At 53.9% G+C, this 14502-nt stretch overlaps 1 protein-coding gene across 1 annotated transcript; it reads right to left on the bottom strand.

Annotated features, from left to right (window-relative positions):
* Positions 1 to 1105: 1105 nt before the first annotated feature.
* LOC100908558 (acyl-CoA desaturase-like) lies at positions 1106 to 6472 on the bottom strand. Its single transcript, XM_018639755.2, has 3 exons — positions 5404 to 6472; positions 1326 to 1404; positions 1106 to 1163 (listed from the first exon to the last, which is right to left on the bottom strand). The coding sequence occupies exons 1-3, from the start codon at positions 6470 to 6472 to the stop codon at positions 1106 to 1108; spliced, it is 1206 nt and encodes a 401-aa protein (XP_018495271.2).
* Between the last annotated feature and the right edge of the window lie 8030 nt (positions 6473 to 14502).

Raw genomic sequence — 14502 nt, 5'->3', positions numbered from 1 at the left:
AGCCCCCGTACCAGCGAACGTTTCCGGAGGATCCTTCCGCAAATACCGAAAGAGCTCCGATTCCCATCGCGGATAATCGTTCATCCGTGACTGCAAACTCGGTCAGCGGACTGGGTAATGAGCCAGTCACGGTGGCGGAATCCGTCGGGCTCGGAAGATCCTGTGGTGATTCTTAATGGGCCGAAACTCTGTCAGCTTGAGTCTCAACATCAGACGAGTTCGTGCTCCCGATTTGTCGCCTCGACCTTGCGAACCACTGATCGCTATCCCTCACCGATGCGCTGCCGCAATTACACGAGCGATCATCCATCAGAGAGTTGTTCCTTGCAACTGGCGAGCGGCAAGCGAACGCGCTGTGACTGACTGAGGCCAACATGGGACATCATGTGCAGCTATATTCTAGACGCGGCGACAGGTCGTATCTGCGTCGATACAGAGGTTGACCGACGGGGGGAGGGTACAAGAGCTTTGAGCGTGCTTTTCGAGACCAGAGTAGTCGACACAGGAGGCTGAGCGCCTAGCATGAACGAAATGCGTGGGCGGGCATTCGGTGCACACGGACAGCTACAAGCTCGAAAGAACAGAACCCTCCTGACTGGAGATCGAAGCGAGACCACGCCGAAGGCGTGGGCGATGGCACTGTAGAATCTGGTCCAATGACCGGGAGAGCTCAGATGTACCTGCCGTGGGCGAGGTTGAATACAGGATAATCAGATGCGCATATTCAAATCAGCTAAGTCGAAATCGGGAGCAAACGCTTATTGCTCCTGTCGGCGACTCGGCTTACGGGGCAACAACACGATTTTTAGGGACTCCGTCGACATTGCGCAATAGGACTGTAGGGAGCAAGAACGAAGGCGAGTCTCTCTTGCGGACTCTTTTCCACGAGTCAGAGGCCCCCAGACGGGCTTCCCACCAGTCCACCTGTGCGCGATCGGATGGAGAAGAATTGAAATTATCTTGATGATGATTCACGTTGCCGGAATCGATTCTCCTGGCAACAGCTGCGCCGTGCTCCGCCTCGTGGCCATCGATCCGAGCCCTAGGACTGCGGATACAACACTCGGAATGGGAGCTCAACGGTTGGGAGAGAGGAGGTGTCGATTCATCCGAAAGACGAGTGCTCAGATGATCGAGGGAAGGCGGAGAACTCGAGTATTCGCCTACAGAGGAGCAAATCGAGTGTCGCAGGGGCCTAAGCAATATCACGAGGTGTAGAAGCAGGCGATGCTCCGAACGTCCAGCAGTATAATTCGCACAGGGTTTGAAAGAGATCGCGATATCTCGAATCGCTCCGCAGCCCAATGAGCCGCCGCCCCGAAAACCTTCTCAAAGGCAACAGATTTCGCTCGGAATTTCGTTTGTAAGCAGATCCGGAGTGGAGCTCTACCGCCCTTATTCTCGCTGGAGGTAGGAAAAGCGCTCGACGCATCTAACTGATCTCTGTCTCCGAAGTTCCGAACGTTCGGAGAGAATTTCCCTCGCCGATTATTGCAAAGTGCGGCGATTGTCCTGCCGGTGATCGGGCCGCCAAGGCGAGACTCCTGAGAGTGCTTTCCAGACTCAGTCCGTCCGGGATGGACGGTCGGGGGAGCGCCTCCCCGGGACGGAGCTCCTTCGAGCAATTTATTGGAGATCCCGGATTCCGAGAGAGGCACAGCTGCTCCCAGACGCTCGGATCCCCTCGCCGTCAGCCGTGATCCTGGAGAGTCGTCTAATGGAAAGCAGTCACGAACGAAACTTTCCAGCATATGATATCCAGCTCGCTTCCCCTCAAGCACTCCGAGAGACGAGAAGAGAGAGGAAGGACTCCCCCTTCTGAACACCGAAGTCGACACTCACACCCGGGATTCCCTGATATGATTCTCAGTCAATAAAGCCTCGGATCTGAGCAGAGAGTGGAATTCGGTGATGACGAGTTCTCAGTACAACGAACACTCTCTCCCCTTGCCCTTTGGCTGGCTTACCACAGAAATAATGATGGAGAACACTCGTTGCCGCGAATGTCCATGGCAGCGAACGGATTTCTCATGTTATTTCGCATGATTTTGCGAAGATCTTCGCAACGACATCCTAGTGTATGTTCCTCGGTCGCGAGGTGCGTGATTCGAGGAGAATTTCCCGAAGCTTGTATCGAAAGTCTCGCTGGCGAAAACCTCAACGAAACCCCCTCCTCCATCGAAAGCCTCGGGGGAATTGCTCGAGCAGCGTCGTTGCATGAATAATTGAAGTTTAGGTTTGCTTAGCAATCGCAAGACGCGCCGACGACCTTTTCAGTCGGTCCCTGACCTGAGATAAAGCTCATCTGGTTAAGCTTCCCTCATGCGGCAAAAAATTTTGCTGTCTCGCGTGGATTCGGACGCAACCTCTCGGGACGCAAGGTCCCATATCGGCTCCATGGACCATCAAACCCAACACCGAAGGAATAGACCATCGCCGTCGGCCCACCGATCGAAGGATGCACAGTGGATCCGGCGAACGAGCAATGGCCCGGAGGACTCGCAACTAGAAGCCATTATTGTCCGAGAATTCGACGGAAGGATTTCATCACGGGTCTGAGTGTCTCAGCCTTGAATGTTTCCCGTTGCTCTAACGGCCACTCGACAGTAATAGCCGTCACCTCCGCGCTTCCCGGAGCGAAGTCCTCTGTTCGAGCGGATGGCTTTGTGCCTTCTCTTGGCTGGCGGCTCTCAGGGTGCCTGCCCCTCTTTTCTGAGGTCTCCTATCATGGCGATGAGTTCCGCGCTCCACTCGGCGAGCACACAGACCTCTTCAACTCCCCAGTTTGCATCGTGCGATCGAAAGGAAATAAGAGCTCTTCCTTTCTGCTCTTCTGAGCTCAGACTCGAGTAATGAATCATTGTAGTGGCTTTTAAGGAAGAAATTCACGCCTAGAATGGAGTGTCGATTTCTGCTTTATCATCTTCGGCGCGGGTTTCAACCGCGGTTCGTCCTCGCGGCGGTGCGGTCAAGCCGTGACCGCACTCTCATGCATGTTTGTGACGGTATCTTAAGGGTGTCCGACGAGGCTCTCTTGGGGCGAAGCGAATAATTCGGCATTCTGCCCTGACTCCGAACCGCGAGTACTTGCTAAGATTGCCAGCTGGGATCAAGGTAGTAAATCCGAGGCTTTTGGGTCATAACGGAGGATTCCGATTTCCTGCGGGTAAAACATTTCCAGCCGAGAGAAGCGTCCGGAACTCCCGCAAGTTGGCACGAGCGAGATTCATCTCACGAAAACTTCGAAGGAAGGACTCGGGGAAGAAAGCTCTTCCCGGAGTCTGGAGAACGGCGACGAATCTCATCTGCAAGAGGATAATTCATGGGGAGCTCCAGAGTTGTCCCCCCGAATGCCATGCGGCATCCGCTCCCTCCTCCGAGGTTCTCCCTGCTAGTTCCACATCGAGGAGGAATTCAAAAATCCGAGAAGTCCGGGGAGCGGGTCTGAGTTCGGATCAGTTTTTCATTCTCCAAATCGACCTCGGAGAGAGCTCTACGTCGGCGTCGGGAAGGTCTTAGGCGTCGACGACTTTGACAGTAATATGTGATCGCTCCCGCTGTTAGAAATCATGCTGCTGCTCCGTATGAGAGTATTACATCGTCTTCTCCTACTGAATGTAGCGGCTACAGATGGAGAATGAAATATCGCAATGCGGCCTGGGAACTCGGTCTCTGAGAGAGCAGCTCGACATTTTCTGTATGTTCACGAAACAGCTGTGGTGCCGGAGGGCACACGCTTCCCGACATGCCCCAGGGGAAATTCTGGGGCCTCGTCCTCGGGTCGCTCGCGCGAATCGCTCCCGGACGGGATCTTGGTGCTCATTAGGGATTTTGAATGATCAGTCCGGTGCGACTTGGCAAGGTTGCCTCGCTTATATTGACGTACGATGCACTCGGGTCAGCTCTGTTGGATTCGAAAATTCTTTGATGTCACATATTGTTGGATTGCCGAGAAAAATCCCGAACCCCGGGTTCGAATGGCAATCGCGGGTTCGACACAGATCAGGGTTTCGGGATCCTACAGGTTGCGAAGCCTCCTACAAGCAGATGTTAGGAATCGACGCGGCGATGCTCTAGGAAACGTGAAAAGGCGTCGGAGGGGTAGACGAGTCTCTCTCGAGAGAGATGGGGCACTCTCGAGGTCGTGAGAGTCTTTTCAGCTCGATTGGGGGCAACCTTCACGTGCCTCCCCCGTGCCCTGTTCGCCTTTTCGTCAATTCGTTGTACTCCAGCTCGTAGAAGATCTGAAATGGCAGGAATCGATTGAAGACGATGAGACTTTCACGAAACATCACTTTTATTCATAGTGAGCCGGGGTCTGATCTCACATGAACCGATGCACATGCTTGTCGGGTGTATCAACATCATGAGGGTCACCCGACGGTATTCTGTACAGAAATCCTCAAGAGAATGCTTCGATTACGGACTCCAGGCTTTCCCATCTCGCATTGACCCCTGTGGAGGCGCCCAGAGGAATCGGTCCCCCGTCGGAGCGGCTTCTGACTTATCTGATTGTGAGTCATACGAAACATGGAGCTTGGCTCCATTCCGTCTCCGAAACACCGAGTTACCAACAATATCGTGTTCAGGCTGCAACAATTGACTAAAGTCGACAAAGGCATTTTGTGGAATTCGAAATCTCGAATAATAATCGAAAGTCTCGAACGAACCGGCTCCTCACCAAGCGACCGAACGAGCGTCTGACGAACGGCGAATGAATGGTGAATATACTGGGGAATAGTAAATGAGCTTTGGAACAATATCAGGTGACGGATATGCGGAGGAAAATCAACAGTTGCGATGCCATTTGTATTATCCGAGACCCTTCCGTCGCACGAATATCGCGGTATTCTATAGGAATGCTCCATTAACGCGTGGAACCGTCTCTAAAGGCGGGTGCGAGCGGAAGAGGGTGGAGATTCCCTTTCGGAGGGAGCAAAGTTTCGGCGCCGGAAACCTCACCTCGTCGTAACGGCGACTTACTTTGATTGGGATGGATATGGGAGAGGAATAGGTGCGCTATCATATAAATGCAATCATGACGAGAATAGGTATCTGATGAATAAATAAAGGAAATAATAAATTAATCGGTGCCGGTCGTTCCGTTTGATTGTACGAATCTCTTTCAGTCGTCTATCGGGGACACACCTATGGAATTCCCCGAATATTCTCTCGAGTCTCGTCTCTCACAAATATATTTCTCCTTCCTCAGCCGAAACTCCGCACACCTGCGGCCAGTTTTGCTCCGGATGTCCTGCGCATGCAGTTCTGCGACTTCTCCTCACTGCTCCCTTGTGTGTATCCGTCGAGAGCGACGCCGACGGTCCGACGTTTTTTGTTTTCCGCTAAGTGAATAGCAACCCTGTTATGGGGCGATCTAGTCGCGAGTCCGCTGACCGCGGCTCCCGTCACCCGTTCGGAGAGATCGTTTCTCTATGACGTCATTCGAAACCGTTTTGAGCTCGTAGGCTTGGCCGCACTTGGCCATCAGGTTGATGAACGCCGTCGTGAGGTTGAGCTTCATACCAAACTCGCTCGTCCGGTAGTCGAAAGGGAAAGTGTGATGAAAATTGTGGAAGCCTTCGCCTATGGCCGCCAACGTGACGAACGTATTCTCGACGGGGGAAATCCACTTATTATACGGCTTGTTCCCCCACAAGTGTGCGGCGCTGTTCACTAGCCAGGTGAAGTTGAGAGAGATCACGTAGCGGGCCATTGTACAGGAAAAGAACGCCACGTCCAGGCTCTCGTCGTACATCAGCATGGGCAAGATCGTCGAGACGGCGAAACACCAGAACGCCGTGAGGGGAACATAGAATTTCCGTTGGAAGCGCACCACCGGGTCCTCGAGAATGTCGGTGCAGTCGACGGAGGCGCCTTTACGGATTACGTCCGGATGTTTCTTGCACATCAACCAGCCGACGTGCGCGAAGAAGAAGCCTCGATTCACGTTGTGGGGATCCGCGTTCGTCTCCGAGTATTTATGATGAACTCTGTGATCACGACACCATTCGTGGATGTCGTTCTGGCAAGCCATGCAGTTGAAAATCATCAGCAGAATTCGGAGCGGCGTCCGCGCCTTGTACGACTTATGCGACCACAGTCTGTGAGCGCCGGCCGTCACCCCTAGACCTGCGGAAATTCCCCAAATGACGGCGAACAGCCACGATTCCCATTTGGCTTTCACGCACGCCAAGTAGACGCCGTACAGGCCCAGTGAATGCAGAACAACGAACACCGCTACGTTCGGAAACCAAACCACCTTTGTTTGAAATACCGATTGTGAGCTAAGCTCATTATCCGCGTGGTTGGCGCCATTCCCAGGTTTGTCGTTCGAGATGACGGTGGCGGCAGCAGTGTCTTTCTCGTCGAGAGCCACCACCGTACGCTGAGTTAACGTCCTTTTCATCGGTCTGACCACCTGCACCGGCCGCACGGCTGTTACTTCGACTTGGGAGCGCGTCTGTACCATAGTGTCTGGAAGGAGAAAAAAATTGAGGCTTGAGAATTTTTTTTCCTGTTTCGTCTCAGGCGTCATTCTCGACGTCGCTGAGTCCCTTCTTCTTTCCTCATCAATGATTCAGTTTTTTGATTCAGAGGGGATTTTCCGCGAATCAATGAGCATAATTCCTGCGAGCGAGCAGAGAACGGAGAGGTGTGAGTCTCGGAATATCTTCGAGTGAGTGAAAGCGCCGAGTGCCAAAAAGCACACCGGACGCGTTTTCTCCCCTCCACGATCTGAGCCCTTTGAGAGGATCCGTCAGAATCGCAGCCTCGACGACATCGGCGATCCATCCGCCTCAAAAAGAGGATTTTCTGCTTCGGGACGAATTTTCCCGCCGGCGGAATTTCGAGCGGCGAAACAATAGATCATCCTCCCCCGCACGTGGCGAGCTGTCTCTGTCAACGTCGGTGAGCTCCAAACATCAAGTTCGCTGTTATCACTGGGCTCGTCGACTAGTCGAGTTCCGTCGTCGGCAGACACGAAAGTTCTCTTCCGACCAGAGAATGCGCTTGCTTTACTCTCGGTTTAGGAGAGCCTCCCAGAAGCGGCCGTATTCTGATAGCACTGCCGAAACCGCGACGTCACAAGAGCGGCTCTGAAGCGCCGCAATTAAATCGTCGGTCGACGGAACGCCTTTCTGGGGTCGTGGAGCTCAGAGGTACGAGGAAACCGACTAAGGCTCAGAGATCGTAAAGATTTTGTTAGGGTTGGAAGGGAGATGTCGAGCGCAGGTAAGCGACGCTCTCTTGGTTCGGATTTCGCAATTCAGAGCAACGTCGGAGCGACGCTCCGGCGCGGCGGTCGCAAAGATCGGGAACGTCAATCATCAAAATTAGCGCTCGTTACTCGCAGAAGAGAACGAAGAGATGTCGGAAGCAGAAGCCGCGACTGCATCTCGCAGCTGATTGATATTACTTCTCCCAGTGGCAATCTCTTCGGGACGCCCGGGGACAATCAACAGACCAATCAGTAATTCTCGCTTGTTTCGTCCTAATTCGGCGAGCAGGCGAGCAGACGGGCTAGCCGGCCGACGCAATGCGACTGTCTAGTCACCGAACAAGGAATAAAGCACCCTAGGGAGGGCGGCAGAGCCTGTGAGCGCAGGCTGTCTTTCATCGGGCGAATATCTTCTTCCTCACAAGCTGCTCCGACGTCGCGCACCGTCGGACTTACGCCGACAGCCGACGGCAGCGGAGACGAAGCAGTGGAGTGTTAAATAATTTCCCGATGAACTCTTTCTTTTCGCCGCTTGCTCCTCTACAACATACCCCGGGCCGAGAAATGAAGGAGGCGCACGGTGCGCCGTGGGCTTGCGTCTTCCGAGACACATCTGCGACCCCGGTAGAGGGGTACATCGGCGACAGAGGAAGCGCCCACCGGCCGGCCAGGGCGCTAACGAGAGGAGAGCCGAAGTCGAACAATAAAAAAAAAGCCAATCACTCAGAGATCGAGCCCATGATGAAAATAAACCCTGGTCGGGGTCCAAGGACAGCGGAGACGTGTACGGCAACCGTGAGCCTGCCGGTTGAATTTTTCGATTTGAGGTCGTGCGGAGTTTTTGCGTTTCAAGGGCTACTCGTTCGACGATCATTGTACTACGTAGAACGCAAGCGGGTGAACAAACCGAATCAGGCGGAGAAGAAAAAGAGACGACCTTTCAGGCTGCCTATCGAACGGCGTCGCTCATGGCTGCCAGGAAAGCTGGCGGCCCTTACGGCAGATGATCTCGCAAGCGGGCCAGATCACGCGACTGATGGGGCAGGTGTACGTGCCGCCACATGAGACACGAATCAACAGTGGTCGGGTCCGGCTCTGTGTTTTTCCTCTATATTCCTCGCCGGTGTGTGTGTGCCTTCCGGTCGACCGATGGAGCTGTCCCCGTGGTAGCCGGAGAAAATTGTTTCTCCGGACTGGAGCGCCACCGTGCTCGCAGGAGCAGCATCGGAGCCTTGGTCCTGACCCTTGCGGAACGCCTACAATTCGGACGGATGATCTGAGTGATTCGACAGCAGGTAGGCGATCGCACAACGGTACAAGCGTACGCCTCCCTGCTGAGCCCTCCGGAGGAAGCCCTGCATCAGACCATCGCCCTCGACTCACGACCTTTTTCGACTAGCTTTTCTTCGAGAATTATTGCTGGAGTCTGTGTAACGTTCTCAGCCCGCGATCAGGACCCGGCTACTCATCGGAGTCCTCATCAGACCCTGAGATCGCAGAATCTAGGGCTGCGGACCTGGCTTGACGCGGAGACGAAACTTTGCTCCCGGTTTGAGTCAGGAAAATCGTCGGAAGGAACAGCCGCGATTCCAGTATCGGAGAACGCCGACCATCGGCGTGACCATCGTTCGGAGCTCTCCGTCGCACGACTCGAGTTGTCCGGGAAAGCCTCCCGATCTGCGCGAGCGTCCTGGTAGACTCGTTCCACGAATTTCCTCGCATGCGCGGAAATTCGAGAAAACGTCCGACTTCCTGCAGATGGTTTTCGATGAGAACCCTCTCCGGGATGGGCCTGGCCCGAAAAAGCGGGACGGTTCGTCGAATTGCGCGTGGTTGTCGCGACCGACGTAACTGCCCGTCGATTCCCTTCGGAGAGATCCGCTCTGCGTGTCTCGACCGGGCTAAGACAGAAAAACTGGCGATGCCTAAGAGACGAATGGAAAGAGACAGACAAGCAGGCCCAGACAATGCGGTCGGAGAAGTGACATGTTGCAGGGCCTGCACGCAACCGACTCTTTCATGAGACGTACAGCGGTTCGATAGAGTGTTCGGCTGGTCTGTGGACGATAGATATCGGCACGAGCTAGAAGAGAGCAACCCGTCTCCGAAATGCTCCGGGGGCATTCTCTTCTCGAATTGCGCTCTACGGAAGATTTCCCGAACATCCAGATAGACAGCGACACGAATTGACGTCCGGAATGACTGACAGACCGACAGAATGTAAAGAATAGCTAAGGCAAGGAACCTCTCTCCTTTTCTCGTCTTCTCGAGCTCACGCCAGCTGCAGAACAAGGTCATTTTTACGACTGAGGGCGGCTTCTACACCAAGATGTGCAGCTGATGATTTTCTAAGAAGTCAACAACTCCCTCCCTCGATGGGAAGGAAGAAACACTTGTTGGGAGCGGGGCGACGGAACATGCGTCGCCACCGGACATTGTGCGCATCTAGCTGACCTTACCGAGATATCCGACGATTTATTCCCAGAGTTCACATAACGGTAAGTTCCGAGAGGTAGGGGACTTCGCATGGAGACACGCACTGACTCCGACACGAACGCTCAAACAACGGCTTTGTTCCGTCCGACTGTCCGGGAGAAACTCCGGGCGGTTCGGCAGATCGGCTTGTTTTGCTACGGGGAGCCGGAGAGCGGATGGGAGAGGGCCCACCGGAGCCACGGTCGGGGGCTTCCAGGCCGAGAAGGGGCTTCACATTCACCCGCCCCCAGCTTCTCTCGACCAGCGAAGGGAGACCGGCTCTAAACAGAGCCTTAGAAGGAACTACGAAGCCGATTCCTCATTGAGCAGAGGTCGAGACGGGAAATTATTTATTATTCCTCTAATATCAGAATAGGAGACGAAAAAGCTATTCCAGGCAGAATAAAAATACACATGTGTAAAAAAATCGCTTTCTCTTCCTGAAAGCGATAAGATCAACAGGAAGCCCTGGGAAGAGCTCCCACGTATGCATTCCTCAATAAATCACGTCCTCTATTGCCTGGCCGTTCCGGAGTATCGAGGCCCAACTCGTCGCATGGAAGACGTTTTTCATCGATGATGAAGTCTGAGCAGAGCTCGTTCGAGAGAGGCGCGAGAAGACCGCTTGCAATTTAATCGCTCCGCTTGATGTGCCCCAGGGCTGTGATAGTTGCGACCGTCGACCCTCTCATCACCTGACCCGACACCATTGGTCGGAGCGAAGTCTTCAACCTGCGCCGACGAGACACGGAGGGAGCGACCGTAGACGCTGACGCGGCTTGTCAACGGGGAAAGCGGGGATCTCGAGCTACAGAGCGAGGGATCGGTCAGGGCTGGATTCGCGCCGAGTGAGTGGGGAAAAATTCCACGCAGAAACCTAGCGAAGACTCCAAGCTCGGAGGCGGATCTGAAGGTTAAATAGTAAATAATAGGAAGACAGCCCCGCACGTGGATGATCAACCGCTCTCGACATTCGAGTTTATCGGGGAGCCGGGATTCCTCCATTCTGTGTGCCGATTGCCCGAAGCGGAAAATCGAGGGATACTGGAGTCTACAATCTTCGATTCTGTAGTTTTCCAGTTTCGGGCGGATCCACACCGGCGGGAGATTTCACTGATCACCAGGTGTCGGATTCCTGAGATTGCCAGGCGGTCAGAGCGTATTGCGCGTCATATGCGGCTTTAAGCACATTGACGGTGCGTCGCGAGGAAGCGAGCACGATCGGATCTTGCTACCAGCTATATCTCGAGCTTTCCCTGCGTATTGTAGGGTGGCTCCCATTCTCCTCCAGAGTCCGAGCCTGGCACCGACTGTCCGTGAGATTCCTCGCGCCGCGGCCGTAGGAAGCCATGGGAGAGGATTAAGGTCCGCTTGGAAAGATTCTCGTTCAGTTTGCAACCGCCGGGAGTGGTTTGACTCCGTGTGCTGAGGGGTATCTGCTCTCAATTCGCTGTCGCCCTTGGAGCGGAGCCAAAACGATTGCTAAACAATTTTCGGGGACAGGTGCCATCGCAAGGTGTCGGAAAATTGGAGTTGATCCAGCTCGGGTCCGTAGCTGCAAGCCACTCGCATCCTCACCTACTCGTCGACCGAGCAAGCCAACGACTCGTTGCGAAGGATCAGGGACGTCGGAGCCGAAGCTCGCATCACGGCGGACGGTGTCGTACACTCGCGGATCATCCTCTCAGCAATTTTTCCCGAGATCCATCCTCCATCACCGAAACCCGGGGGAGGACTAGGAAAGATGATCTGTGAAGAGTGATGCTCAGTGAGTGAGCCGTCGGAACCGGGTGAGCGTCGATGGAGGAGATTGATATCAAGCTCAGTCTGCGAAATGCCCATGACGGTCATAGGAGTTCTCTTGTGAGTTTTGAAGAGAGAAGCAGCTCGTTCAAAAGTCTCGAGGCATCACGGTGAGGAGTCGGGGGCCTCGACCGATGCATCCTAGCCCCTATAGAGAAATTATCGAGACGCACTGTAAAATACAATTCACCGAACGTCGCGAGACACTCCTCGCCGAGTACTGAGCTTCTTTCGCATCGACGTATGAATCTCTATCGCGAGAATTCCTAGGTGGTGAGGGATGCTGGCCAACGGATCTGTTGTCGGGGAGAGCGGCTCTGACGCTCGACTGCTTTCACGAGAAACCTAAGCGCTTCTCGAGCTGGAACAATGGCTGTCGGTCTGCCCGGACAATCTCCTCCGAGAGACGCTCTAGGCTCACGGTTCAGCTGGAACACATCGACATCATTCTTCTGATCGAAGCCGGTTACGATTTCTAGCTTGAATGCTTCTCACTGTAAGACTGGGAGAGAAACCAGGCTCGGGGAGTGAATAAACATCGTGGTCCGAGTCATATCTCCCTGAGAACTCTACTGACTACTCTGGAAACTTGGACGTCTGGTAATTGTAATCGAATCAGATGTGAGCCTTCAAACTCCGAAGTCCAAGTGCAGCTCCCTTGAAAACGTCCCCGATGCGGTGACGCTGTCTCGAAGGGCTATTCTGTGTAGCTCGACACATTCTAATAACGTTACGAAACAGCTCGGGGTTGCCGAGATTTCATTATATTGGAGCCTCGCAATCCTCCGGGCCGGACGTCACTTTCGTTAGTGGTGGTCTCGGTCAGAGCGTGGCAGGCTCCCGAGAGCGTTAGCCGGCTATGAATCTACGTAGCATTCAGAGGCTTCCCACAAACCGCGGTTTGAATCGACGGTGTTCGGTGCACCTGCAGCGTTTTGTTATCCTCCAGTAGCTCTTTCGTCGTAAATACATTCGGTGAGACGGATCCCGGAACGGCCCCAGCGGTACTTGCGTAGCACCTAGAAGGCGACGGCTGACGCTTCGGCCGGTAGTGGAACGGGCCCAAAAAACGCATAAATAACCTACGCCCCCAACGGCACGTTCCCCCGCCAGCTGTCGCGGCAGTAGCAGCGGCAAACTCCCCGCTCTGATTCGCAGACTGGCTGCCCCCATACACCATCTATGCAACTCACGTGTAATGATGGAGCGTCGGCGGCGCTGGACGATGTTCGATACAGTTTCCTTTTCATATTGCGAGCTCGCTTCTCTCGACGGACAGGTCGTCGCGGGAGAGGAAAACGATTGAGGACCAACTAGGTGGGCCGTCACGATTCACGATTAGAAGTGGACAGTCATGACAGGGAGTGGTCGATCACCGCGGGCCCGGAGAGGGTCCAAGCTGGAGTGCCTGAAGCTCAGCGGTCCCGGTAATGGCCATTGTTGAACCCAGATCGCGCTCGAGCTGCTGGTTCGAACACTCTCGATGGGTGAGAATGACGAGCGCTGGGTAGCACACACTGCTAGGAAGAAGTATCGACACCAGATCCGGATTCGAATCGTCAACTCTCATCTTGACACTAAATGCCGTTCCCGCAAACGTCAGCTTTTGTTCCTGTGATCGTTTTTGTGGACGCGGAAAAGCGGGGGGACGCTTCAATGATCGCTCGAGTAGGTTGTTAAAGCCGATTAGCCTCCTCGCGGAGAGCACTGGTCTCTCTGATCACTACATGGCCGACCATTGAACAATGGGTTGACTCTTCTCCCACCGGTTTCTCGTCCTTCTCAGCGCCCATCGGGCTTTTGTCATTCCTGGTGTTTTTGTTCCGCTAGTGCTCCTCATGACTACTCTCGTGGAATCTGCACTCGATACCCGACAGTAGCCTCCTTGACGTGTGGTGGAAATACTAGGCGGAATCGGTTCCGGTCAAGATCAGACGACGAGAATGGAAGCTTGTAGCCCCGACAAGCACGCATCTCGTGAATATCATGAGCACGCCAATCTCCGATTTTGATTTCCCTATCTTCGACGAGTGGCTCGCTCCACTGTAGAGTACGACCACGGTCTCTGCAAGCAAAACTTCCGAAAAAAATCTCGAAAAAGTAATATCTTTCTTTTTATCCATATTTTGGAGCCGGGTTCATCTTGTGCAAATCTTACGCACATTCCTATCTTCGTCACGCGAAATCTACTGTGAGACGGATAGAACGATTCTGCCGGGATCAGGCAAAGACGGGTTGCTTCCCTGGATTGACCTTCTGGAGCCAGAGATCATCGCACGAGGCTCCTTTCTGGGGACTCTCTGGGGACAGAGTAGATTGAACATATATGCCTGCAGGACCGTCTACGTAAAGAGGAAATTTTCCTCCTGATCAGCGCGGCCGTCGAGTTCTTCGGAGAGCGATATCTCCTTCACGGGGTTTTCGCAATCGAGCCTCCGACAAAATTCATCGGGAATTTCAGAAAGTCAGAAATCTGACTTTTTTCTTCGGAGATCTTTTCTCGGGAGTTTCACTGGTTCTGGTTAGAGACAAATAGGAGTTCACTTCTTGGAAGAGCCAAAATTATATCCAAAGATTAGATCTCGATGTCTTCCGGAATGAATTGTTCTAGAACCTCCCCCGCCTTCGTTTCCCGTCGCCCCTCTTTCAGACGAGCACGACCCCTCCGGGTCACACTATAGGTTTGCTTCTGGAGATCCCTATTTTTCGAGCGTCGGGACACGCTTGCGTAATTAGGCCCCCTTCCACATGTCGTGCAGTCTCTCCGAGAGACGTCTCACCTGTCATCTCTTCCAAGCGAGTTGATCCGTCTGCTGTCCGTCTGGCGACTGAAATGATGGCGGATAGCTCAAAACGTGAACGAAGTCCGCGCTCCACGCAAATGAAGCAGGGAAGTAAAAGTTCCGAAGGGGCGTGCCGCTCGACGATGTTCTCCGTTTGCAACGTTCCTCCTTGTAGATGCTCGTCCGAAAGCTCTGTCGTCGCCGAAGTCCCTCCGAGAT

The sequence above is a fragment of the Galendromus occidentalis genome, unplaced genomic scaffold, assembly GCF_000255335.2.
Source record: "Galendromus occidentalis unplaced genomic scaffold, Mocc_1.1 scf7180000077453, whole genome shotgun sequence".
Taxonomy (NCBI): Eukaryota; Metazoa; Arthropoda; class Arachnida; order Mesostigmata; family Phytoseiidae; genus Galendromus; species Galendromus occidentalis.
Note: the sequence above shows the minus strand (reverse complement) of the source record. Positions and strands in the feature narration are given on the sequence as shown.

What these genes read in the sequence shown, in the direction of transcription:
- LOC100908558 (XM_018639755.2), bottom strand. Translation starts at nt 6,472, where the DNA reads ATGGTACAGACGCGCTCCCAAGTCGAAGTAACAGCCGTGCGGCCGGTG. An exon ending in TCTCCGAACGGGTGACGGGA is followed by an intron (nt 1,405 to 5,403) that starts GCCGCGGTCAGC and finishes TCCTACCTCCAG; the next exon opens with CGAGAATAAGGGCGGTAGAG. An exon ending in AATCTGTTGCCTTTGAGAAG is followed by an intron (nt 1,164 to 1,325) that starts GTTTTCGGGGCG and finishes GCTCCTCTGTAG; the next exon opens with GCGAATACTCGAGTTCTCCG.